Source organism: Carettochelys insculpta, chromosome 10, assembly GCF_033958435.1.
Source record: "Carettochelys insculpta isolate YL-2023 chromosome 10, ASM3395843v1, whole genome shotgun sequence".
NCBI lineage: Eukaryota > Metazoa > Chordata > Testudines > Carettochelyidae > Carettochelys > Carettochelys insculpta.
The window spans coordinates 5,764,240-5,792,191 of NC_134146.1; the positions used below are offsets into that span (position 1 = coordinate 5,764,240).

Sequence of the window (27,952 nt, forward strand, 5' to 3'; positions counted from 1 at the left end):
CTCCCATAACCAGCAGCCTACCCCACTGACAGCATTACCGCCCCCAGCAGACACTGCCCAGCCCAGGTAACAGTGTTCCTGAGCTCACAGCCTGCCCCAGGGCACGGCACCGCCACACACCCCACACACACTCTTCAGGCCCGCACCAGGTCACAGAGCCACCAAGCCCACTCGCGCTCCCCCCGCACCCTCACACCACAGCATCGTATCTCCCTCATGACAGAGCCGCTGACCCGGCGGCCGCCCCCACCGCCTCTCCGAAGAGGGACCCGCCAACCCTTCTCGCGCTCCCGCCACCCGCAGCACGTCGCAGCGCCGAGGGTTGCTGAGGAAACGGCGGGCCTCGCCCAGCGCAGGACAGGGGTACATTAGCCCCGCGCCGCCACTAAGGCCCAGGCCCGGAGGCAGGAGAGGCCGCTTTGCCAGCCCGGAACCCGCGGCAGCTCCGCCGGGGACAATGAGATGGCGGCGATCGCCCCGCCCGGGGGACCCGCTGCTCCGGCAGGAGCCGCGCCGCGCCGCCCCGCCTCCTCTCCTCTCCCCTCCCCTCCCCACACGGGCAGCGCCAGCTCCAGCTCTCGGCCCAGCCGCCGCGGAGACCGAGCGAGCGGCCCCAACCCGCTGCCCCCGCCCCCCGCGCCTCCATCTTGGATCGGCGCCTCAGAGCTTCCCCCCCTCCCCAATGTCCCGCTCACCTCGAGCCAGGCAGCACCCCCGGAACCTGCGCTACCACTGGCGCGCGGGGTCTAGGTGGGTACGGGCCGGAGTCGGGCCGGGACCGGGGCGGCGGCGTTCGCGGGGGCCGCGCTCAGCAGAGCCGCAATCCTAAACCGCCATCTGGCGGCATTTCCGACCCGCCAATGGCGCAGCCGCCGCCGCGCGCCGGAGCCCGAGCGCCCCTTGCCGGCCGCGCGCCGCCACTACTCCTCCCGAATTCGCCGCTCGGCCCCGCCTCCGTCTGAGCGCGCTCCTGGGGGCGGGGCGTCGCAAGCCGCTTTCGCGCGAAAACCGTGAACATGCGCAGCGCGGTCTGTGCCCTCGCGTCCCCGGCGCGAGGAGCGCCCGTATGTTGTCAGGGTGAGCGTCTGGCGTCATGGTTTGTTAGTGGTGGGCGGGGTTCGAGGTCCCTGCGGCTCGTTTTCTCTTTGCCCCGCCCGCTGGGACCTTAGTGCCAGGGCGGGTCCTGCTCCGGGCTCGGCCAAGCGGGGCGGGGTCGAGCCGCGGGCGCGGGGCTGAGGCGAAGGACGGTTGGCGCCTTCAGACCGCGTTCTATTAACGCCCTTCCCTGTGGCGCCGCAGCAGGCTGAGGCCCGCGGAGTTGGGCTCGGCTGAGTGAAGGACGGAATAGCGCCTGGTGGAGGAAGCGAGTTTGGCGCTCCTGGTCCCTTTGTGTTGCGCCCGCCCTTGGGACTCTGGAGTCCTGTTCTGCCTAGGGATGGCACTTGGATGCTCCACGCCCTGTACCGTGTAGTGCTGGTAGCCTGGTGTGAACGGATTCTGGCATGCCATCCTGTGCTGCTAAGCAACTGGAATAGCAGATAATATTGGTTCTCTCCCACAGCCACTAGTGACCCCAGAATGAAATATCTGTCACCACAGGTTGTGTAGAGCTTCAGAATGAGATGCCACAGGCCCACCTGGTCTCCTTCAGTGGAGCTGAGTTATTTCCTTTGGCAGAATTGAGGCACAAAACACATGTGCCTTGGGCTTTACCTCGGCCATGCGATGAGTCAGAATTTAACTTTCATAAAAAAGCTGTGCTCCTAGCCTTTATAGGGGTTGTATGGTGGGGGAAGATTTAAAATACAAACCAAATTTAACTCATGCAGTGACATCTACTTCAGTGCAGGTGCTAGTATAGGAAGAAAGACTGATTTCCCAGTCCAGCAATGCAGACTTAACTCCTTCCGTGCTGTGGATGTGTGGTCGGGCTACTGCCAAGGCCACAGTTTCTCACTAGGCTCTGGGATTGGCTTCCATTTTTTAAGACAGACATTGTCCTTTTTGGACAGAAAGGGAAAATTATAGTATTTAGTCAAGTATCATGCTAGTGTGGCACCAGAATGAGCTACTACTTGCACTAGACACATATAAACTCATTAACACAGAGTCAGGGTTGTTTAACAGTACCTGAACAATTCCAGAATTAACTTGAGTTTCTGAAAACCAAATGCAGAGTTAAGGTAATGTCTTACATACACCATTAGCATTGCTTGTAGCAGACAACAAGCCATGGAACGAAACCAAACTACCTATCCTTGACCCAAAAAAGAGCATGTTGTGGCCACTGCAATTCTGTTGTAGCATTCATTTTCATGCATTCTCACTGTGCTGCATAGAGCTGAATTGATCTAGGGATGAGATGCAGAAAATTGCTAGACCTCGTCCTGTCATTTGAAACTAGCTGCAGCTGTATTTGTATTCCGCTTCTGTTATGCGGAAAGTCCAAACAGAATGTATGATGCCCTGCCTTTCCTTCCCCAATATAAAATCTAAGGGTTAGGGAGTATGTCAAGCAGCCCCAAACTATACAGCTACATGTAAAAATGTGGGAACAAAGAACATAAGCTCTTATTCATAGATTGGGGAACTTTGTCCTGTGAAGCATTGACTCTGGAAGACATACAAGCATCACAGTGAATGATCATCTGAACATGAGCTTCCAGTTAAAAGTGTAATACAGGTTGAGCCTCTCTCATCTGGCACACTCGTCCAGCAACACTCATGGTCTGGCATGCTTTTAGATGTGAATTGTCTCACTTATTTCACTGACTATTCTTTTCAGATGTCTCTGGTATCCACTGAGTATACCTTTTCTCAGCTCAACCCCATATTATGTGAGTGGATGTTATCACAGGAGCAGGACTAATAACAAGAATTTCTGATATAACCCAGGGCTAATCAATTGAAAGTGACAGAGAAAGAGAGCAAGACTTAGGAGTGTTTCTCAGTCAGGATAACTAAGGCACAAATGTGATGCAGCTGCAAAAAAAGCAGGTAGACTCCTAGGATATGAGTTAAGGTACTTCCAGAAGAACTAGAGAAACAGTAATGCAACTGTAGAAGCCACTAGTAAGCCCTCATATGGGCTGCTCTGTACAAGTATGGTCACCCATGTTCAAGAAAAACTTACTGAAACTTACAGATGCAGAGAAGAGCTACTTGGATGTTCAGAGGACAGGAGAGACATTTTTCCAATAGGAGACTAAAAGGATTTGGCTTGTTTAACCTAGCAAAATGCAAGTCAAAAAGGAACATGTTCTCTATAAATACATTTGTGGGGGGAGGCTATAAATGTCAGGAAGGAAGAAAACCTATTTAAGTTAAAGGACAATGTTGGCTCCAGAACAAATGGGTATAAACTAGCAATTAAAATGAGGCTGCACATTACAAGGTTTCTTGCCTTCTGAGGGATGAGGTTAAGGAACAGCATTGCAATAGGAGTTGTAGGTGCAAGCAGCCTAGTTTTAAGACAGAGCTCGGTGCAATTCTACTCAAATAGATGATGAAGTTGCCTGCAGTGGTAGGGGGCTTGTCAGTCCTGGGAATCTTCTCGTGTTTACATATTACAGTCCTGAAGTGTTATGCTTCAAGGCTTCAACTGGCCATGTGTTGGGATCAGAAAAGAATTTTTCCTCCAGTGTAATTTGGCAGTTGTGGGAGTGGGGGGGGTGCGTTTTCCTCCTTCCTTCGAAGCATCAGCAATGGCCGCAGTCAGTGATGGCATAGTTCACATGCTTAGGGGCTAACTGATACGTATGGTCAGCGTTGGGAATGAATTTTCTCTCAGCTCAGATTGGCAGCCATCATGGGGGTGGGGCAAGGAAGTCATCAGCAAGGAGTGTGGGTCACATCTAGGATCTTCTGGATGTGTTTTGTGGCATCAGTTGCCTATCACTGCAGGGGCTTTGGGCATTGGTACACCTCATTCCTTTCTGTTCTCTGCTTGTGGCACAGAGTAGTTTAGTCTCCTGAAAGCTATAATACTTTGGTCTAATTCTGGTGGTTGAATTTGGTGAGGCAGTGGCTGGGTGCTGTTAAATATCCTATAGTGTGCAGGAGTTTGAACTAAATGATCTGGTAATTATTTCTGGCCTACATACTATGACTGACGAGTCACCTAGATAACTTAAAAAGAGAAGGCCATTTCCCCTCCACACTTGTCAGTTGCTCTAGACTGGGACATTTTTAGTTGCCCTAGGTGAGGTGTCAGGAAGTGCAGCACATGGTTGCATTACCTCAGGAAGACACCCAAGAAGGATCTTTGACTCAGTTACAAAACTCCATTCTTAACTTGCACTTTACTATATCCTTTTAGAGAGTGCAACATATCCCCTTGCTACTGCCCAGCCAGTTCTGCTGGTCATCGCATTTGTGGGGGATGCAGCCAAGCCTCTAAGCACCCTATGGAACATCTGCACAGCAAAGAAAAAACATTGGCTAGTAGACTTCAGGCTCCAGGACTTGGTAGTCTGAGCTCCTTACAAAGCTCGGACCACAGCAGTGAAACAGCCCTGCAACCTGACATACACAAACTTGAGTCAGCGGGCAGGTTTTCGTTTGCTGTATAAACACGCCCTATGAGTGGTCTACTTATATTGGGAGTGCTGGCATGCAAGGAAAATTGCCTTAATACCTTCTCAACAGAGGAATTTCAATCCTGTGGACTATAAAGTCTCCGCAAAACAAAAGATCTGTTTTTATAATTTTAAGTACAGTAGACCCGTGAAATATGTCAATTCAACTTGCGCGTTTCTCACTTTAACACAAGTTGAGGGGGACCCCAGCAGCAGCTCCAACCACAGGGAGCTGCTGGGGCCAGGGTATCCCCAGGCATTAAGGAGGATGGGAGCTGGTGGAGCACAGCACTCCACCACCTCCAGCCCCAGGGAGTCGTCACCAGGGCCAAGGAATTCCTGGGTAATGGGGGAAAGGAGCTGGCCTGATGCAGCACTCTGTGGCTCCAGACCCAGGGAACCACTGGCTGGGGGAATCCCCAGCAGCAAAGGAGCTGTACTTGGCTGGGTCTCAGCCCCTTTGCTGCTGGGGCTTCCCTAGAACCCAGCAGTTCTCTGGGGGCTGTAGCTGCTGTGCCTGGCTTCCCCAACTGGGGGGAGCTGGCAGCAGAGCGCTGCACCACCTATCCGACTCACAGCTGCTTTGCTGCCAGGGATTTCCACTCCGACCCCAGCAGTTGCCTGTGGCTGGAGCTGTCAGAGTGCTTGGCTCCACTAGCTCCCTTAACCCGGGGATTCCTGGACCCTGGTGGCTACCTGGGGGTGGAGCTGGTGGCCCTGCCCCCACTGCAACTTGCACAAAATTTTAATTATGCCTGGTTTCCCAACAACATAATTCACACACAAGTCAAGGGTCTACTGTAAAGAAAACACTGGAAACTTATTCATTAGACTAATATGCTTTTTACATTTTTTTATAATAGAAGCCCTGTGGTTAAATAGTATGTGAGCATATAATTAAAAACCTTCAAAAGCATGTGTACAAGGAGACTGTTGCATGGATGACATATTTAGTCCAATTGGCACATAAATGCTCACTGTTAGTGGTAGCCAAACCAGGTAGTCAGCACATAGGAGCTGTGAGGGATGAAGTATGACCAGTGCAGATGGACTCCTCAGAAAATTGTTGCCAATTTCTAATAAATCTCCAGGTAGGTGTAAATTAAAATTTCTAGATATGTATATGTGTAGTGTCACTAGGAACTAACTGTGAAGTTAGGCACTACTTCGAACTATCGATCAGAGAGTCTACATGCATTTTCCCTTACTTCGAAGTTAACTTCAAAGTAGGGAGCTCAATTGCGAAGTTCTTACTCCGTTCCCGGGAATGGAGTAAGTGTCCTACTTTGAAGTTCAACTTTGAAGTAGGGTGTGTGTAGACGCTCGATTTCAAAGTTGCACTTCAAAGTAAGCAACTTAGAAGTTATTTTTGTAGTGTAGACACAGCCAAAATGTAAATGAGGAATGGCCATTGAGCTAGAGTGTTTATAGGGGCATCCCGTAACATTTGTTCTTGGTCCTATGCTATAACCTGTGAAGAAACCTAAAATAATTGATGATTGCTGATAACACATATTTTGGGGAAGTGGTACATTATGAAGAGGATAGCTCAATGATTCTGAACGCTATCATGTGGTAAACTGAGCACAAGCAAACAGTATATATTTTTAATACCTAATGAAAATGTGTATGTCTAGGGAAAAAGAACATAGGCCATACTTACAGGCTGGATTTAGCTAGCTCTGTTTTTTTAAACGCTGTTATAGTCCTAGCCTTCACAGCTTCCTCTGGCAAGGAGTTCCATAAGTTGGCTGTGTGAAGAAGAAAATCCTTTTATTTGTTTTAAACCTGCTGCCCATTAATTTCATTTGAGTATTCTCTAGTTCTGATATTAAGGGAACAAGTAAATATTTTTTCTTGTTCACTTTTTCCACACCACTCATAATTTTATATTCCTCTATCATATCCCCAGTCCAGTCCTTGGACCAGTCCATGAAGAAAGGCAGGAGGAGACTACATCTGTGCTCTTCTGAAACTGTTGCTAGGCAGTCCGGAACTGCTAAGCAGTCTGCCATATTGATGGCAGTTTATCGGTTTTGCTTACACCAGCTTCTCCTGCCCGTGTGTTTTCCAAAAGTCCATACGATATATACATGCTTGAATCCATGTTACCACAAATCAATGGGTTGGAAGAGCAGTAGAACTGGGATACACCTTTCAGTTTGTTTCAATCTGTCCAACTCCCTTCTCTATCCCTTTTCAAGAACCACTCTCACAAAGTTGTCCTCCTCAAGGAGGTCCAGTCTCTTCTCTTCTCTTCTCCACCCATCTTATAGTAACCCCATCTAAGTTGTATTTTCTTAGTTTATTGATAAAAACATTATGCAAGACCATATCAAATGCATTACTAAAGTCCAGGTGTACCACATCCACCACTTCTCCCTTATCCACAAGACTTGTTATCCTATCAAAGAAAGCTAACAGTTGGTCTGACATGATTTGTTCGTCACAAATCCATGCTGGCTGTTACCTTTCTTCCAGAGTTTTACAGATTAATTCCTTAATTACTTGCTCCATGATCTTTCCCTGCACAGAAGTTAAACTGACTGGTCTGTAGTTTCATGAGTTGTTCTTTTTTCCCTTTTTATAGATGGACATTATATTTGCCTTTTTCCAGCCTTCTGGAATTTCTCCCAAGTTCCAGGACTTTTTAAAGTTCATAGCTAAAGGTTCCAATACCTCCTCTATCAGCACTTTGAGTATTCTAAGATGCCTTTCATCAGGCCCTGATGATTTGCAGACATCTGATTTCTCTAAATAATTTTTAACTTGTTCTTTTATAATTTTATCCTCTAAACCTACCCCCTTCCCACTAGCATTCACCATGTTAGGCATTTTTGCGTCAGACTTCTCGGTGAAGACCAAGACACAAGTCATTAAGCACATCTGCCATTTCCAAGTTTCCTGATATTGTTTCTACCTCCTCACTGAACAGTGGACCTATCCTGTCCTTCGTCTTCCTCTTGCTTCTAATATACTCCAGAACGTAGAATCCTTAAATTCAACCAATAAAGCCTCTTTTAGGAAGAGTATAATAGAAAATAGTTGAGCACAGGCCCCATCTAATGGATACTGATGGAAACAGCAGAGAGAAAGTAAAGCTGAAATCCGAGCACCCACTTCGCCCATGTTCAGTGTTCAAATGACCACTCTGTTTAGGTTTGGGATGGAATTTACCCCCAAGTCTGATTGGATTTGGCAAAGACCTTGGGAGTTTTTCACTTTCTTGTGCAGCATGGGGCACAGGACACTTGCAGATTTAAAGTAGTGTAAATGATGGATTTTCTGTAACTTGAAATCTTTAAACCCATGACTTGAGGACATCATTAATTCAGACAGCTATTAGGGGGTCTGTTACAGGAAGGAGTAGGTGAGGCTCTGTGGTCTCAACGTGCAGGAGGTCAGACTAGGTCATAGTTTCCCAAACTGTGGAGCATGCCCTCCTGGAGGTCTGTGAAAAAATTCCATGGGGGGCACGATGCAATCCAGCCCCCCTTCATTCCCCGCACCCAAAGAAAAAGCCAGCCTTTGCTTCTGGATCTCAGCCCCTGCCCTTTTATGTGGGCAACCCAGTGCAGACACTATAAAAACCAGGCAGTCGGCGAAGACCCATGTGGAGTTAATTACTTCCTGCAAAGTTGAGTGAGTGTGGGTTGGGGAGGGGAGGAGGAGGAGGAGAAGGCTCGGGTTGGATGGGGCTGGGGGTGCCTCACTTGGGAAGGGGCTTGGCTGGGGGGCCTCGTGGGACTTGGGGGGCTGGGCCCAGCATTGCAGGGCTTGGGCGGCTCAGGCTGGTGGCTGGATGGTTGGCCTCAGCAGTGCAGGGCTCAGGTGGCTGGTGGGTGGGCAGCTGGCCCCAGCAGCATGGGGCTCGTGCAGGTGGGCAGCTGGCGCTGGCAGCTTTGGTGGCTGACACAGGGCTCAGGCAGGTGTCCAGCGGGGGCTGCACCAGGCACCCACAAAGGAACAAGAAAAACTATTTTCCTTATTTTTAATTTTAAATAACATTTTATATTAAATGTTTGTGTTTATTTTAAATTACAAATTAATTTTTTTGTTAAAAGGGTGTTGGATGATGGTAAAGAAGAGGTGGGGGGCACAAGGGTTTCTCAAAAATCAAAGTGGGTGCATGATGCCAAAAAGTTTGGGAACCACTGGACAAGATGATCACGGTGATCCCTTCTGACCTTAAAGTCTGAGAGGCTAAGTGCACCTCATGCCTAGACTACCAGTGTAGAAAGGATTCTCTACCATTCCACAGAAGGATAAGAAATGGTGAGATTTCTTTTCAGAGATTGTATTTCCCCTTACGTTCTTTAATACAAATAGCAAAATAACCTATGCTTTTTTTATGTCTACACTCTAGTGAGGCCTCAGACACATTTTAGACTTTAATTTCTTTATAAGTCTAGACAAATCAGCCAAAGAGATTGAGCACAAGTAGTTGCTTTTAATATTCTACATTTCTCCCTTTTGGACCAATTAATTTAAAAAAATAGTAACTATACTGTTCCAAGTGCCTTCAAGTTAAGTGCATCCTTGGTAGTCTGTTAAATATGTTATATACCAAAGACATAAAAATTAAGAAATCTTGGTAAATTAAATTATTCCTTGATAAAACTGCAGAGCTTCAACTCTCCTCTGTGACAATTGCTTACAAGCATATATTGTGTATGTAGGCACCACTGAAAGGGTTAAATCAGGGAAAATTGCTTTGAGACAGGGCTACTTACAACCTAAAACTGGGGGTCATCTACTATAAGGCACATCAAACCAGTCACAAAAAGCATTTCTGTTCACCACACTAGCTAGCAAGAAGTCACACAAGCAATCTCTTCAGACACTCCTGCTTCTCCTGTGCCACAGCCACTACCACTCATTATACCGATGAGAGGTTATGAAAATCAATTTCATTATATCCAAACAGGTTCTCACAATCCCAAGGACCAACCAGATTCCCATGTCAATGTATAACTCAGATCTTACCCCAAAGACCATGCTGTGCCAGTCATTTCTAATCTAAGGTTTTATAAATAAACAAGAAAGAAGGAAAGGATGACAGTAAAATTGTTAGAAATATATATATTACATACACTAATGCAGAGTTCTTGGTGCAGTCTTGTAGCAGAGATGGATTAATGTGCTGTTTTTTAAGTCTCTGGAATACATTCTTTGTTAAATGGGTCCTCAGTCCTTTGGGCTCAATTCATAGCAAAGATGCTCCTCAGAAATGTGGAGCACTTCCCATACCTTGGAAGTCATCTTTCTGCTCCAGTCAACATTGATGCAGAAATCCAGCATCATCTGAGCCATGCAAGCTGTGCTTTTGCCTGCCTGAGACAAAGGGTCTTCGAGAACCAGGACATCTGCCCCAAAACAAAGCTCCTTGTATACTGTGCAGTAGTTGTTCCAAAACTACTGTATACATGTGAAACCTAGACAACATACAAGTATAATTTGAAGGCACTTGAACAATATAATCAATGCTGCCTTAGGAGAATGCTAAATAGCTCTTGGGAGGATAGGTGTACAAACACTAGAGTCCTGAAAGAGTCGAACATGACCGGTGTTGAAGCCATTATCATTCACCAACAACTTAGTTGGACTGGTCACATGGTTCAGATGTCTGATCAGTGTCTCCCAAAACAGATTCTGTTTTCTGAGTTGGAGGAAGGACGGAGGAGCGTTAGTGGCCAGCAGAAGCAATTTAAGTACATGCTGAAGACAGACATGAAAAAGTGACCATTGGTGCGGTCACTTGGGAGAGACTTGCCCAAGACTGTCCACGTGAGTGGATCGTGCAGTTTAAGAGGTCCTGGCACAGTACGGGTGAGGAATGGCGGAGAAGAAGAAAAGAGCATCAAAAACTGCCAAGTGCCCTTCCAACACCTGCTCCTTCTGTGATGAGATATGCAGCTGAAGAATTGGCCTGATCAGCCATCAACAGTCACAAATAGGAGGATGACATAAAGATGTCATACCCATTTATTGAGTGCCTGCCAAGAGAGAGAGAGCTCCAGACGTGATGAGCTGAAGTGAAGACAAAGGTGCAAGAACCCCCAGAACCCTCTTTTGACCTTGCCCAAGTGGAGGGAATTCCATTGTTCTCCTTGTATGAAAGTAAGCCCCAGAAAGAGTTTATCCCATGAGCAAGTCAACTGCCCATGCATGACTGCATAGCAGCCATTGATTACATGCTGGTCTGAACCTTGACAACAAAGTTCTTCAGCTGTAAAGTGGCACCACTTGAGGTGCACTGTCAGTGAGGTACTGCTATTCACTTAACTAGTAACCCTTTCACAACAGGTCAGCCAAACTTCCAGTTGAGGTTTCCCAGAAGCAAACATTTAAAATACAAGTAAATAGCCAATACTCATAACTTCAAGTTTAAAAATTATACACGCGTATTAGCACTATAAACAGAATCAGTGAATATCAGCTTTCTGTAGACAGATCAGTTGGCCCACTTGGCACATAATTTGGTACAAACATACAACAGTGGTTATAACAAGGTTTGCATATTCACATCAGAATCCAATAATGTCATAGTTGCCAGCAGAGGCAATCCATTAGGTGCTGGAAGGTAACTGAGGCTCCATGCAGGCTGAATGGTATGGTCACTAACTGGTAGAGCCCATAGAGTACGGATAAGGCTGTGTTCTCCCTGGATAACCTTGCTCAGAGACTATGCCAATACCCTTTTGTCAAGTCAGACCTAGAATGGATATGTATTCGGCATTCCCCAGCCTTTCTAGTAGCTCACCTACATGAAGCACAAGGCAGGCATCTCAGTTAGCAACCTCCAGAAGACAATGCAAAACCTCATTAACTTGCATACTTTGATTACTAAAATAATGGGCTCCTTCACTTGCTCTGGGATTCCTCTACAACTCGTAGGACTATCATTGTCCTTATCTCCTCATGGACTAACTTCCATATGTTTCTCAGCAACGGGTGACAGTGGTCCTAGATCCTTTGTCAAGGAGTGATGGTAGCTCGCAAATCAGATGGCCACACCAATTCTGCACCCTGTGGACGTGCTGGATGAGGTAGCCCAGGAATGGTGGACAGACAATGAGGACATCATATGGTAGCAATGGGTTGCTTCATACTGCCATCCCAGTTTACAGCATCATCTCCAGGGATGGTGAAGGAAGTTATTCGCGAAAGGAATACTTCATGTTCAATTAGATGGTCAGTCATTTTACTGTGTGTGCACAAGGATGGCCTTGAAGGAACGTATCCACCATTATTTGGCAAACTTTGTCTTGAGCTCAAAGTGAACTGGACTAAGCAACGTGATTACAAAAACCACTTTGAAATCTTTAATAAATACTGGACAGATATTCCAAAGCTTTCATAAAAAAAATCGGACAGTTGAGCACCATGTCAGTGAATCTCACTGTTAAGTCTGATACCCAGACAAAATATTGGAAATCTGAGTCTCTGTGCCTTGTTTAGCCAACTTGATTTATTATTACAGTGGGTGAGTGATAACGGACCTCCATTCTGTTCTAAAGAATTTCAGAGCTTCAAATAGAATTTAGTATATATGTTCTACTCCCAAACACCTGTGACAAATTAATTAGAAGACTGCTTTATGATGATACTTAAGCATGCCTGAAGAACTAAAGCATCTACTTTAATCAGAAGGAATTGGACAATGTCTTGCTTGCCTACAGGAACACATGACTACCTAGGAGTGAGCTGCAGTTCTTTTCTTTAAGTGGTCTTCATGTTCCTGTTAAGACCTATGAGAGGGTCAGGCCAGAGGACTACAGAAGTGATAGAAGGGAAATATATTAGATTAAATAGCTCCCTATTCCCAGCATAAACTAGGAAGGGCTCATCCAGAACCAGCAAGAACTTACTAGAATCAGTATGGGCAATCTGGTCAATTAAAACATCTGGCACCATTTAGGAAGCTCGAAAGGGAGCCAGGCTAATCAGGATGCCTGGACCCAATGAAGAATCAGTGGAAACTAGTTCTAAACAGGCTCCTCTTCTGGTGGCTCATTGAGCATAAGGAATTGATGAAACTACTAGTTGTGTAGACTCTGAGAGGTGGAAGTGCAAGCAGGTCCCAGAAGGAAGAGTCTGGAGTAGGGAGGGTAGTGGGGAATGCTATGGGGAAGTGGCACAGGAAATAATGGCTGTCAGGCAGCTGAGACTTGAGATATTACAGTCATACCCCGAGATACGCCCATTTGGGTTACAAGAATTCGACTTTATGAGGAGTTTCATTTAATACCTCTACTTCGGCTTATGAGGCATTTCTTCGCATTTATGAGGACTGATTTGGATTTTGCACATCTCAGCAGGACGCAGCCACCCTGCAGCGGGAGAAAGGCTACAGCTCCAAGCAGCGGCTGTCTGCAGCTGCTGCCTGCCCAGCGCATCTCTCCACAGCTCCTGGCGGCGGTTTCCCGGAGCCCCCAGCCATCCGCAGTGGGCACCCACCTCCGGAGCTGGGAGAGGAGGGGACAGCCCCCATCCGTGGAGCTGCTGCCCCAGGCACCTCGGCCCGCCCCCGCCTTCACCTTGACACGGCTGTGGCTGGTCTGGGTCTCTGCCTTAGCACTGCAGCAGTGGCGTGTCCCTGCTTGGTCAGCGGCCACAGGCTCCCTGTGCTCCTGGTGGTGCGGGCCAGGGCCGGGCGGAGGCTGGTGGCTCTGGTAGGCAAGCACCGAGGGGATGGAGTTGGCTGCGTTGGTCTTGATGAAGAGGCCGTGCAGGGGGGCAGTGGCGCCCTGCGAGAGGTCAGCAGTCTGGTGCGGGAAGGTAGACTTGTCCGAGTCCCGGCAGTGGATCACACCACTCTGCGAGACATGGATGCTGGGCACGCAGCCCATCCCCGCCCCGCCGCTGCTGCTTGCCCCCCCCAGGCGGCTAGGGAGCCGCCGCCACCCGCCCTGCACCGCTGTGCCTCGGGTACTGCTCACCACCTGCGGCGTTCCATCCCATTTAGCACCTGGCTCACCCGCCACTGCCGCCTTGGCCTCTCTGCCATGCAGCCCCGCATGAGCAAGGCATCGCCCCTCGCCAGCCAGTGGCCCCCTGTGCCTGTCTGGCTCCCCAGGCGGACAGCTCCCAGCACTGCCCCCTCCCTGCTTAACCTAAGCTGCGCTCAGGATGGGGTGCCTCCCCATGCCCTGCTCTGCCCTGCCCACCCCCTTGCACCAGCCCTGCTCCTGCAGCCATGGGCAGCTACCCGGCTTTGCACCCCCCTGGCAGGTGCTCTTCGATTTCCATTCCCCTTGCAGCCCTGTCTCTGCACCTGGGACAGCCCCCCGAAAGCAGGTAAACAGCCATATTATAGAGTAATTAATTAAGGGAAAATGCCTTGTTAGGTTGTGCTATGATACCTAATGTTAACTACTGAAGTAATTGTGTTCATTTTAATGGGATTTGGTAGTGTTTTAGCATAAATGGGTGTAAATTTTGGGGCTCGGGAACGCATAAAATTTTTTCACATTGAAATTAATGGTAATTATATTTTCGACTTACGAGAATTCACCCTAAGAGGGGTTTTTCAGAAGCGAATTACCCACGTAAGGCAGGGGAAGACTGTACAGGCAGCTCCTACCAAAGGGTCCCTGCTATGGAGACCTGAGTAGAGGGAAGGACCAGACTCCCCTTCATTCTCTATCCAGCACAGGAGGAGGACTGACATTGGTGGAAGGGTTTGTCCTGCTCAAATCATTGCAGTAGAGACTATGGAATTTGGTCTCCTCTCTTTTCCCAATGCTGGCCGACTGATGAGAGTAGCTCACCAAACAGCAAGCTATCGTCTAAACCAAGGGCTGCTGTGAGCCTCTCAGGCAAATAATATGTCAAGAATCACTGGATGCATGAAACTAGAGTACAAGTTTTGTCACAGACCTGTTTTATCCTGATGTTGCCTCAAATCCCAAGCTATATGAATTAATTGACAACATGAGATTCATCATTTTGCTTTTCTAAACACTGAGCACTTGGCAGCTCACACTGACTTCCTGATTCTGCAGTTTGTCATAAGGCTGTAGTGTAGAAGGATATATGTGGTATATATCAGCTCTTCTATAGAATTACTAAATTAATAGATATTAAGGCCTAAAGGAATTGTTACTATAATGCAGTCTCTCTTACACAGCACAGGCCAGAGAAATTCACTCAGATCCAAGGAATCAGCCCATAACTTCTAGTTGAGCTATTACTACATTTTTGTTAAAAGACATCCAATCTCCAAGTAAAGATTTCAAGTGATGAATACATCACATTCCTCTGTGACATGTTCGAAACCAGTGTTTCCCAAATGGTGTCCCACGGAACTCAAGGGTTCCGCGAAGTGAAAATAAGGGTTCTGCAAGAAAATTCCATTACAATAACATGTTATGATTTAAAAATAAATATTTAAGTATTTTTTTAGTTTTATTTAAAAGAATTTTCCTGTATGTTTGCCACAATAAATGTCCCTGTGTAATGCCCGCTTAGCCAAAGAGTGCAGCTGATGATTTCACTACTCAGCACTGCATGCACAGTCAGTCAGTGTTGCAGTCGCCTGTTATGTATGACCATAAATCTCCGTACTCTCTCTCGGGGAGCATGGATCATTCTGGGGCAGTTTATGTCAAGAATATTCGGCTTTGTCAAGACATGCAGTTCGTCACCAGCACATACTTGTGCAAAACTGGGTTCTTGAATTACACGGCAACAAAAACGAAATACAGAATCAACTGAATGCCACACCAGATATGTGAATCCAACTTTCCAGTACTAATCCAAATATAAAAAGAATTTGCCAAGGAGAAAAACTGTTTTTCCGATTGAAAATGGCCAACATAATGCATATGAGCTTTGCTTTTTGTGCACATTAAATGTGATTTTTTATTTGAAATACATGCAGCTAAACTAAATGTTGAGCTCATGACCTTGTTTAGCATTTTTTTATTATTATCCTTACTTATTTGTGGGCTGCTTTTTCAGCTCCGTACACAAGACTCTTATTAGGGGTTCTGCAGCTAACAAAATTGGGAAATACTGCTCTCAAGATTAGTTACCCTCATTGTTAATGTGTATCTTATTTCAGGTTTGAATTTGTCTGGCTTCATCGTAAAGCCACTGACTAGATTCTGGTTAAGTTATTTTCTGCTACATTAAAGAGCCCTCTCCCCATAAAGGTGCTTATAGATCACAGTCAAGTCATCTGTAAACCATTGCTTCAATCAGGTAAACAGATTGAGTTAATTCAGACTCACTCTGAGGACAGGCCTTTGATAATTCAGATTGTTCTTTCTGAATAGGGAGCAAGGAAAATGGGCATAGTATTCCAGTAATGGCTTCACCCCTGCTGTTTAGGGGGGTTATATCACCTTCCTATTCCTCTGGTATTCCCCTCCATTCATCCAAGGATCACATTCTCCCCATTAGTCCACGACATTGCACTGAGTGGTCATATTCTGTTTCTTTTCAACAGGACACCAGATTCTTACAAAATTAACTGCTTTCCAGTATACAACTCCCTCTCCCCACTCCTGTAAATATGCTGTCCTGTCTTTCTTGCTAGATTCATGAGCTTGCATGTGGATTATTAAAACACATAGTTGTTGTTTCCCCCCATCCCCACATGGGTTTGCAAAGTGACTGTGAGCGGTTCCCCTCTGGGACCAGATGGCCTGTTGGGTGGGTCCTCAGCCCCCATCCAAGAGTCTGTGGATTGAGTCTGGGGCATGGCCCTAAGAATCCAGTTCCCCCTTTGGCAGGAGTGGGGTTCCCTGGGGCCTGGGGCTCCCCACTCCCCTCAGTACCTGGGGGAGGGTCCTGGGCTGCGCCCTCCAGCGGCCAACCAGGTGGCAGCTCTGGCCTGGGGCCTCCTGCCTCTTAGCTGGTCAGCCCCAAACTGAGCTGGCTTCCCACCCTTTATACCCCTCTAGGCTTGACACTGGCCACAGGCAAACCGTGATGGGGCTGATTGGGCTAACAGGCCTTGTTTAATCCCTGCCTTGCCGGGCCTTCCTCTCACACTCCTGCAGTGACCTTGATTTCTCTGGATGGCTTCATCATTCACCATGAGATCCATCTCTCTATAATCTATAAACTTTACTATTTCCTTCCAAAGCACCAATAATATTCAAGGGCCCTAGTCTGAAAAAAGATTCCTCTAGAAACATTCCAAATAAATAACAATTCCTATTTAACAATTTCATTTTTGATCTATCAGTTTTTAATCCCTTTTATGTGCACTGTATTGAGGTTCTGTTGTGCTAATTTCTTTAATCTGAATGTTGTGGGGTACTAACTGTCTTACAGAAGTCTGACATATCAATATAAATTTTGTTTATCAAGCAGACTTGTCATAAACCTAACAGGAATGATAAAAATGACAGGCTGTCACTGGGCATCTTGCTGCTTGTGTATCTGCCAAAGCATGCTATACAATTTATTATTGAAAAAAACATGGACTTTGTAATTGGAAAACAGCACACCACAATTTTTTCAACCCTGGAAATAGACACGTTTTGATTTCTGATGATAGACTCAGTTGTATTTTTATTTTGTTTTTCTCCTGGACTGAACCCTGTTCCTTAATCAGAATAAGTAGGATATCAATTACAAGATATTTAAAATCCCAGAAAAGGAAAGCCACTGCAAGTAATACTGTATACACTAAATAACAATGAATGTTGATACTATTGTCAGCTGCCTGTGTGCTCACTGGGCATGCTCATTTGCACCTGGTCTGTCGCTCTCTCCTCAGTCTTTTGCTGTCGCTCTGTCTTTTCCTCCATGCCTCTCTTTGCAGGGAGAAGAGAGTGAGAGAAGAAAGGAGAAGCAATGTTTGTGCTTCTGTGAACACCCTATTCTGGAGTACACCAGGCTGAAGATTGCTGGGATTAATGTCGCTGTCCTGTTTTCTGGGCTCTTGCATTGTGTGAAAGATGGAAGGGAGAGCAGAGCATTCTGGAGAGCAGAGTTCCTATCTTCTTCTCCTTTAATATCGCGTAGCCGCCTCATTGTTTAAAGGCATCATTGTTTGGACTTGATCAGCTTCTTCTAAGAAAGGTAAATTGAGATTTCTTCTCTCCCCCACTCCCGACCCCTTTTCCTTATGGCACGTACTGGTGTGTTGAATGATAATGCAGACATCCCAGCTCGTCTACAGGCTCCAGTCATGCAAGTGACAATCTCCTGCCTCTGTTATTAATGGTCACTGTGCTTTCCAAGGGAGCAGACTGGGAGGCTGTCATTTGTTCAGACCAGATGTAGATTCAGTGGGAGCCTTCTTAAAGTGACGTTAGTTGATCTGGTTCCATAAATATAGGCCAAAACAGGTAAGAGTGCAGTCCAAGGTACATCAAGCCCAGGACTGGTAATGCTGCTTTATGTATCATTAAAGAATATAACTAAACTCACTTGCTGTGTGTACAAGGTGCTGAAATCTCTATAGACATTATTCAGCAGCTCTCAGGGCTGTATGGGCTGCATTTATGCCCCTTCTCTGCCCTCTCCATTTTAGCTCTGTGGTGAATAGGGAGATCAAAGCCCTTTAATTTCTTTCCCAGGCTCTAGGATTTACTAACCTGCTCTTCAAAGAAATACAGCTAATTCCAGGAGCTCATGAAGGAAGGAAGTGTCCCTCCTAAGACTGGTGTGAAGAATGGGTACAGGGGCAGAAAGCTGTAGATAATCTCACAATGAGGCTGAGTTTCTGTCAACGTAACATTTTTAATTAGCAGGTTGGAAAAGTTCCTGAGTCAGTAAGATCATATAGTTTTACTTTAATATGTTTCTTCTTATGTATAGCCACACACAATGTTTCTGTCCCTGTCAGAAACTATGAATTTTAAGCAACGTAATGATATTTTAACGCTTATAAAAAGATTATTTTAGGCTGATGCATTTAATATGAGTTCTATCACTTGTAAGGAAAAGGACATTTTAACACATGCATCCTGATTTTTTTTTAAACAAAAGAGACAATTATCCAGGTTTCTTTGAGGGTGAACATTTAGAATATCTTACAAAAAAGTCCACAGTGCTGCTACTAACGTAGTGTTAGAATCAACTTTCCACAACAGATTTTTATATTATGAAGTTTGGACTATTCTTAAATCCATCTCAATTTGGCTAACGAGGTGCCTACAAATCACCAAAGTACAAGTAAGATTCCACTTGTTTAACATTGTTTTACAAACTTGAATTAATATTATTTGAGTCTAGTTGTACATCTGCCTGTTTTTCCCCACAAAATTCATTGCCTCAGTAAAATTCCAAATTTTATATTCCAAATTAAGAACATGAACATTCACTTAATTTAATTGAATTATTATGCAATAATTTTCTAGAGTCCCCATAAAAGCCATTAATTGTATATTAATATTCAATGTTTGTAATATGTTCTAGAAATAGTTAACTATTTAAAATATGCTTTAATGCTTAAGATCTATTTCTTTGGAGAGTATTTATCAGGTGGTTTTCTTTTCTGATCTTGCTTTTTTTTCTATTACGTTATTTTAAATGACTCACCTGACCAACTAAACAAAGTAATTGGTTCTTTAAAATGGCAAAATTAAATTCCACATGTGATTAAAAAGATGATAAATCATTTTTAATATGGTACACATCACTGTATCAAATATTTTATTAAATTCATCAAGTAAAAAAATCTAAAGAAGTTGTTTTTCTAAAGAATCTGTTATTTGAAATTAATTCCTTTTTACTTCCTAAAATTAAACAAAAATGTTTGCCAGTGACCCTTCATGTTTCTTTTGTTAAAATAGTTTTGTTATTCTTGCTCAAAAAGATTTTTCAATAGCAAAATCAGAGAGAGGCTTTCTGCTAGACTATCATGCCATTCACATTATTTTTCCCTCCAGACACAATCTTCCATTTGTCACTGTTGACAATTTCATCTTCATATTTAAGGTGACCAATGTGTGGCTTTCATCTGGCAGAAGAGACTGGGTGCAGGAATATGTAGGGAAATTGCCATTTTTAGACAACAGAACTTTTTTTTCCCCACTCAGCCTACCCTTGTAATCTTAGACTGTCTCTACCTTTGTATGTCCCATCATAGTGCAATCCCTTTGAAATAATTTAAAACCCTCTTTTGTATATAGTACTCAACATGGGCAAGATCTGTGGTAGGTGCAAAGCAGGTGTGAGGCACTACATGTCAAATAAGCCTGATAGACTGTGTTGAGGTGTCAGCTGACTGTGGGCATGGCAGGAGTGCCTACACCAGGGAGATGCCATCTGGAATTATCCACACAGGTCTGGCATGGAAAATCAGTTTTGGGACAAGCTGTAAATGATCCATGAGGGTTGTGAGAAAGGCTATCCACTTTTACACACTGATACAGTGGATGGAGTACCTTTGCCACTGAGGTAGAGGGGCAGATGGGGTATTAATTTCACCTGGTCTGTTGTATCTTTCTGGTGGCTGGCTTCTCTGCAGTTTGTACAATAGACTTGTGACACACCAGTTATGTTATGGTGCATTTCTAACAGAGTGGTAGCCCTTTCAACTACAATAGACACTAAAACCACAACACAGATAATTTAAGCTGTTCATTCTGGAAGGGTTCCCTATTAGTTGCTTTTGGCTGGGAGCCCCTACCTGGCCAAACTCCTCTTAGTGGGCTGGTCATACAAACCTAGCAACCTGCCCTGTGTCAGAGTGAGTCCTGTAGTCCATTCACAAAGGGCCAGCCCTCCTCTTTTTCTCTGGGAGCAAGCCCCATGCCACCTTTCCAGGAGCAGGGCCCCATTTTACTGAAAGCCCAAACTTATATTAACCTCTTCAATCAGGAAGTGCCACTGTCAGTGCCATTGTACAGGTCTGCTTCTTCAGGCTGGGCATGTCTTCTCAGGACAGTAAAAGCACATAACCCCTTCAGACAAAGATGGGTACACACAGTATGACACACCTTCACTCAAAGAGGGTGTCTGAGTGCACCCTGTGTAGAAACCCCTTTTGCAGTGATCCTGTAGTCAGAGCTGCAGGCCAGAAGGGAGCATTGTGATGGTATATGCGGACAATCTGCCCCAAAAGCACCACCAGCAATTCTTTCATCCAGCACAGCTGACTTTGGTTGAGTGGAGATGTCAAATGTGGGCTAAGTTAGCTCCATTCTCCGTGCAGAGGAACTGAGCCCTATGCATCTGTAGTGGTCCCTCCATCTCAGGCTCAGAGGGAGGCCATTCTGACTTCTTGCACCAGGCAATAAGCCAAAGCCAATCAGCATTCCCTAGCCTGAGCTTCCTGGCTAAGGCAGACAGTAGCCACAGTCTAGGTCCTTACCCTCTGGGCTGGACAGAGCAATAAGAAGTCTTTAGCTTAAGCCTTCTGGCAAAGGTAGTGTAACGGGATCGCACCCACCTCTTACAAGTACATGCCTGCAATCACTCAGTTTTTGAACAGGGCAGCACCCAACTCTCAGTAGCACCTACTTTCTGGTCAGGTGAGCCTGCTTTTCTCCTGTTCTTACAACAGGGTGGCATCTACCTCTCACAAGCACCGCATGGATGATCGTGGTTCTCTTGGTCTTCAGGAACTATCCCCCTGGCTGAGTCACATACACTGTCCCCTGCTTCCAGGGCAAACAGTTTCTAGCTTTTTCTCATGTTCTGGTAGGGGGCCATAGCACATTTAACAGACCGAAAGGGCCCATCTTAGTACCCTCGGTTGGCATTCTTTCTGCAAACATTCCTGGTCTCAGTCTTCAACTAGAATAATAGGGTCCATCACAGTACACTGGCCTAATTTGGCTACATTCTAGGCTTGGTTCGCTGGTTTCAACCTGCCTGCACTGACCTGTCCATGGTCCTGCTGCTCTTCCAGCCAGTCTACCTATTCAAGCACCAGGTAGCAACTGCCTACTCTGCCTCTACTGCTTCCTTATATATGGCCCTCCTGGCCCCTGATTGACTGCTTCTCTCCGGCTGCTTTAGGCTACATGGGGGACTTTGCTGCTCTTTTCACGTGTGAGGTGGAGCAGGGCTACAAGCCCTCCAGGCTAGACATGGCAGGCAGTAGATGCAATCTAAGCTAGGGACATTAATGTTTAACTGGTAACCAGTAGGTGCTGGAGCAGCCTCCCCCAACCACCCCGCATCACAGCAGGGTTTTGCTCCAGCCCCATGGGGCAGCCATGGGCAGGGATGCTGCAGCCCAGCTGGAGCAGTCCCCATCTCCAGTGGCTGGGGGAGGGGAGCTCCAGGTACGCTGGAGTGCCCTCACCCATGTTGTGGTGGGGAGCAGGCCTGCTCCACCCTGCTGGAGCATCCCTGCCCCTGGCACTCCCGGGGCTGCTACGGACAGAGGGTTGTTCCAACCACACCAGAGCACCCCATGCCCGTGCTGGGAAGCTCCAGACAGGCCCAAGCAGCCTGGGTCCCTGACACATCCCAGGCAGAGGGCACTCCAGCCCAGCCAGAGCAGCCCTGGTCCCCAGCACACTGTGGGCAGCGGAGAGGGGGTGGGTTAGGCTGTTCCAGCCCAGCTGAGTGGGAGCATTCTCCCTAGCTGCCCCTCTTAATTGGTTAACTGATTAAACCTACCATTTAACAGGTTAACCAACTAAACAGGATTTTACATCCCTAATCTAAGCTCTTGAGTCTCTGGGCAGGGCAGAGCAATAAGCAGTCTTTAGTTTAGTATTCTGGCTAAAGGCAAACAGCAGACACTGTCAAGGAGCTTACAGCCAGGGGAAGGTGAGGTTCAGATCCCAACCCAGGGCTCTAACAGTGGCAGGGGAATTCCATCCATTGATAACAGTGGGAAACCTGCTAAAACAAGCTGACTTATACTGCAACAACACAAACTAACTAATGTCTGGTTCCCGTGGGCTACTTCCTACCACAGTCCATTGTTGTGGCTCTGTAGTCTGCAGGTTCTCAAATTCCTTGGGGCAAGTGGCAGACAGGAGTCCCAGAAGTTTTTCCCCATTCTCAACCTCCTCTGGTGGCAGGATGCCACATACTTTGGGGTCTGATCCAGAGTCCTGCAGCGGGCTAGAGATGTCTTCCTTCTTCCTTGGCTTTGGGACAACTAAGATGAAGGGCCTGCCTTTTATCCTCCCTGTCCCTCCCCTCTGTTTCTGATGCAGAAGGGTGGAGCTGGCTTGGCTCCACCCACTAGGAAGAATGCAGTAGTGCTTCCATCTCAGGCTCAGAGGGAGGCCCCTTTGCCTCTCCATATCTTCCTTTACAGGAGCCTGGAGGGAACAGAAGAGTTGAATAGCTATCTAGTGAAGAGGAGCTGGGGGAGCATTTAAGACTGTTGTAGAAGGATGTCTTTGTCTATTCCTATATGTCAAGGGAAATCAACATTTACCGACCGCTAACAATTTCAATCATATCCTGCCACCCTTATCTAAAATACCTGCACAGGGAAACAAATACTTACTAATAGTTTCTTCAGCCTAACAGAGAAGGCTATAACACACTCCAGTGACTGGAATTTGAAGATAGAGACTTATTCAGACTAAAAATAAGGTGTAAATTAACAGTGAGAGTAATTAACCATGGGAAGAATTTACCAGGCATCACGGTGGATTCGCCATCACTGAGCATTTTTAAATCAAATTAGGTGTTCTTCTAAAAGACCTGTTACATGAATTGTTATGGAGAAATTCTCTGGCCTATGTTATTCAGGAGGATAGAATAGATGGTCACATTGGTCTGTTCAGGTCTTGGAATCTGTGAATGTAAAAAAAATATGCTCTAGCGAACACAAGGGTTATTGGGTTATTTAACAGAAAGAAATGTTCCCTACACTAAGGGGATCACTGGTTGGAATTCTCTGGCCTGTGACACCCAGGAAACCAGATTTAATAGAAATCAAAATGATGTCTTTAGGCTTTAAAAATTTATTAACTTGTTAATTTTCTTATTTATACAATACATGTAACAGTTCAATGAGGTTGAGTGAAAAATGAGGCACCCAATGAGAGAGAATGAGAACATGTGTAATGTTCACTTTAGGCAACCTGAATATAATCTGGATATCTTGTTCATTTCATAACAGTGGCAAAATCCACTTTTTCTCCTCTACACTGCCAAGGAGTGGACCCAGCCTATGCTTTTTCTGACTTTTCTTAAGGTGCTTTTTTTAAGTTCCTTTGAAAAACAAATTGATAGTTAACAGTTTTGACAAATAATAATATGTAAAATTGCTTCTGAAAATTTGAAAATTGATTGTAGGGTATTTTTAATGCTTTTTTTGACCATGTGTCTAGTTCACCGAAATGTTCAGTCACATCATCTGCCTGTCTCTGGGTGGCTTCACTCTGAATTGACAAAAATATCCCTAGTGTTCTCTAACCCAAATTTCATTTTTGACTTCTAATTCTCTTTGCCCCTTAGCACTTGGCAAAAAAGAAAATCCATTAGTGATTGAAAGAATGACTGACTGATCCAACAAGTCTCAGAGGGGGTTGCTGTGTTAGTCTGTATCCGCAAAAACAAAAAGGAGTCCTGTGGCAACTTGAAGGCTAAAGTCGTAACTACACTGGCCCCTGCCTTTCAAAAGGGTCCTGGTAATAAGCCGCTTTGGCAGATGCTAATGAGCCACTGCCATGAATATGTAGTGCCTCATTAGCATAACGGCAGATGCATGTGTTTCAAAAGTGCTGCTTTCGAAACATGTAGACAGGAGCCTTTCGAAAGGACTCCTGGACTTTGAAAACCCCTTCTTCCCTTTTGGTTTTGGGAAGATGGTGCTTTTGAAGTCCAGGGCGTCCTTTCAAAATGCCCCTGTCTACATTGGTGGCATGCGGTTTGAAAGTAGACTTTTGAAACATGCACATCTGCCATTATGCTAATGGGGCACCATATTTTCATGGCAACGCCTCGTTAGCATCTGACAAAGTGGCTTATTACCATGCCCCTTCTGAAAGGCAAGGGCTAGTGTACCCATGGCCTAACAGATTTATTTTGACATAAGCTTTTGTGGATAAAAACCACTTTGTCAGATGCATGGAGTGGAAATCACAGGGGTAGGAAAAATGTATATATTACACACACACACACACACACTAGTGTATCAAAAGAAGAGAGTTACTTTTCAAGTGTAGGACCAGCGTTAACAAGGCCAATTCTGTCAGGGTGGATGTGGCTCACTCCCAGCAGCTGATGGGGAAGTGTGAATACAGAGAGAGGGAAAATTGCCTTTGTAGTCAGAGAACCATTCTAAGTCCTTATTCAGTCTTAATTTAATTGTGTTAAATTTGCAAATGCAACTTTTAAGTCTGTTACTGAGTGTCCAGGTGGGTAACATGTTCTCCTACTGAACACTCATATCTTACTTTTTTTTATGTCTGATTTGTGTCCATTTATTCTTTAGCACAAAGACTGTCCAGTTTGGCCAGTAAACATGGCAGATGGGCATTGTAGGCACATGGTAGCATATATAACATAAGTAGATATGCAGGTGGATGAGCCCCCAATGGTTTCACTGATGTGATTAGGTCCTGTGATGGTGGTGTTTGTGTGGATAGATGAGCAGTTTTGCCAATGGGTTTGTTGATGGGATTGGTTCCTGGGATAGTGTTTCCACAGTATGGTGTTTTGGCTTCTGGTGAGTATTTGCTTCACACTGGTGGGCTGACGGTAGGTAAGGACTAACTTGTCTCCCAAGGTCTGTGAGAGTGAGAGATCATTTTCTGGGATAGGTTGTAGACTATCAGGGATGGGGATTTAGCCGAGGAGTGCAGATGGTAGCCAGTGGGGTTCTGTTATTTTCCTTGTTGGGCCTGTTCCATAGTAGGTAAGTTCTAGGTACCTTCTTGGCTCTGTCAGTCTGTTTTCTCACTTTCCCAGGTGGGTATTTTAGTTTTAAGAACGCTTGGTAAAGATCTGGTACGTGTTCGTCTGAGGGACAAAGTGAGGAAGTTCTCATTGTAATAAAAACTGTTGTTATTAATTTGAATGTCTCTTTTTAAGGAGCAATGTAACAATAATAGGTATCATTTTCAAACATGAATGCCTTAATTTAGGCCCTAAAGTTACATTTAGACACTTCAAATAAAAGTGTCCTGGTTTTCAAAGGAACTGAGCAACTCCCATTGGCCATGTCTACACTAGCTAAAAACTTCGAAATGGCCATGCAAATGGCCATTTCAAAGTTTACTAATAAAGTGCTGAAATACATATTCAGTGCCTCATTAGCATACGGGTGGCCGCAGCACTTCAAAATTGATGTGGCTTGCCGCTGTGCGGCTCGTCCAAACTGGGCTCCCTTTCAAAAGGACCCCGCCTACTTCGAAGTCCCCTTATTCCTATAAGCAGATGGGAATAAGGGGACTTAGAAGTAGGTGGGGTCCTTTTGAAAGGGAGCCCAGTTTGGATGAGGCGCTCAGCAGCGAGCTGCGTCAATTTCGAAGTGCCACGGCTGCCTGCATGCTAATGAGGCACTGAATATGTATTTCAGCACTTCATTAGTAAACTTCAGAATGGCCATTTGCGTGGCCATTTTGAAGTTTTTGGCTAGTGTACACGTAGCCATTGTGAAATAAAGGTAAAGAGAATTAATGGAAGACTAAAGCAATTTGGTTATGTTCATGCCAATAATTTGTAAATGATCAGACGATTGCAATGCAAATGAATTTTACAGTGTTGAGTGCATGAAAATAAGTCTGTTTGTTTGTTTGTTTGTTTGCAAAGACCAGACCTAGTTCTCTGACAAAATGGATGATACTTCTGAACAATGTCCAGTCAAAAAACGAGTGAAAATCCATCCCAACACAGTGACAGTGAAATATACGTCCCATTATCCCCAACCTGGAGAAGATGGATCTGATGAAACCAGTGATGATATTGGAAGCTTTGTAGAGGATGATCCAAAGAGAAGATTGTTAAGTGACAGAAAAAGAAAAGGAAGAGCCTACTTTGGGACTATGGATAACCAATCTCAGGCAGCCCAAGAAATTAAAGCCAGTGATATTGGACAACACCAGAATTTTATGGAAGGAAGCATATTTCAGTCCAGAAAGACTTGGGCAGTGCTGTTTGCCTCTGCCTTGGCTCATGGCTGTGTGGCTCTGATAACTAGACTTGTTTCTGATCGTTCCAAAGTGCCATCTCTAGAACTAATTTTCATTCGTTCAGTCATACAAGTGCTGTCTGTTGTTGTTGTGTGTTACTGCCATGAGGACCCCTTTGGACCAAAAGGGTACAGACTGCAGCTCTTCTTTTACGGCGTCTGCAATGTTATCTCCATTACCTGTGCTTACACCTCCTTCTCTATAGTACCCCCAAGCAATGGTACCCTTATGTGGAGAGCCACCACCACTGTTTTTAGTGCCATTTTGGCTTTTTTACTAATAGATGAACGAATGGCTTATATAGACATACTGACTGTTCTTAGCAGTGTCTTTGGTGTTTGCCTGGTCATGTTCCCCAACATTGTTAATGAAGAAGACTCTTTGCTCGGTGCCTGGAAAGAAGCCTTTGGCTACACCATGACAGTTATGGCAGGTCTGACCACAGCTCTTTCCATGATCATCTACAAGTCAATCAAAGATAGAGTCAGTATGTGGACTGCATTATTTACTTTTGGTTGGACTGGAACTGTGTGGGGAGCCTCCACCATGTTTTTTCTTCAAGAGCCAATTATCCCACTGGATGGAGAAACCTGGAGCTATCTCATTGCCATCTGTACATGTTCTACTGTGGCTTTCCTGGGGGTCTATTATGCCTTGAATAAATTTCACCCTGCTCTGGTCAGCACAGTGCAACATTTAGAAATTGTGGCAGCTATGATTTTGCAGCTTGCTGTGCTACACATCTTTCCTAGCCTTTATGACCTCATTGGCGGGGCCATCATTATGATTAGTGTTGTTTTCCTTGCATGCTATAAGCTGTCCTGGAAGAATTTAGGAGGGCAAGATTATCAGGAGATAGTGGATTCATCCATTAAATGAATGCCAATTTGTTGTAGTCTTTACGGTAATAATTTCTGTGCCACCATGTGAAATTAATATATGTGTACCAATGTCTGTTGTAAAGTAGAATGGAGAGATGACTAATTTTCTTGTCCAGAAATAATGAGTTAGATTATGCCTGATGACATGATTTTGGAATCTGTGGAGGTCTACCAGAAATTAATTTGTCTAAATGTGTAAAATAATTTTAAATATTTCAGTATGTGAACTTAGATTTATTCTCAGCTGGTATGCAGTAGTTGCTAACAATACATATAGAGAATTCTGTCATAGAAGTCTTTCTGTCCCAACCCTCCTTGTATAATATAACAATGAAACAGAAGGATTCACTATTGTTAGTCATTCCAGGCATTGCGGCTGTAGAATATTTTATAACAAGAAAGTCATATATTGATATTTGCCATGAAAGGAGGAAATTTATTTTCCATGGTAACATTATATGTTACTTGG

The 27,952-nt window shown here is 45.2% G+C and overlaps 1 protein-coding gene across 2 annotated transcripts; it reads left to right on the forward strand.

Moving 5' to 3' along the window:
* The first annotated feature begins 134 nt into the window (after positions 1-134).
* Positions 135-27,952, forward strand: SLC35G2 (solute carrier family 35 member G2). Of its 2 annotated transcripts, none has more exons than XM_075003882.1 (3): positions 135-363; positions 17,359-17,618; positions 26,223-27,952. In XM_075003882.1, the coding sequence occupies exon 3, from the start codon at positions 26,246-26,248 to the stop codon at positions 27,479-27,481; it is 1,236 nt and encodes a 411-aa protein (XP_074859983.1). In that variant the 5' UTR covers positions 135-363; positions 17,359-17,618; positions 26,223-26,245; the 3' UTR covers positions 27,482-27,952. The 2 variants fall into 2 exon arrangements, with proteins under 2 accessions (XP_074859983.1, XP_074859985.1); XM_075003884.1 differs by lacking the exon at positions 135-363 and adding an exon at positions 686-750.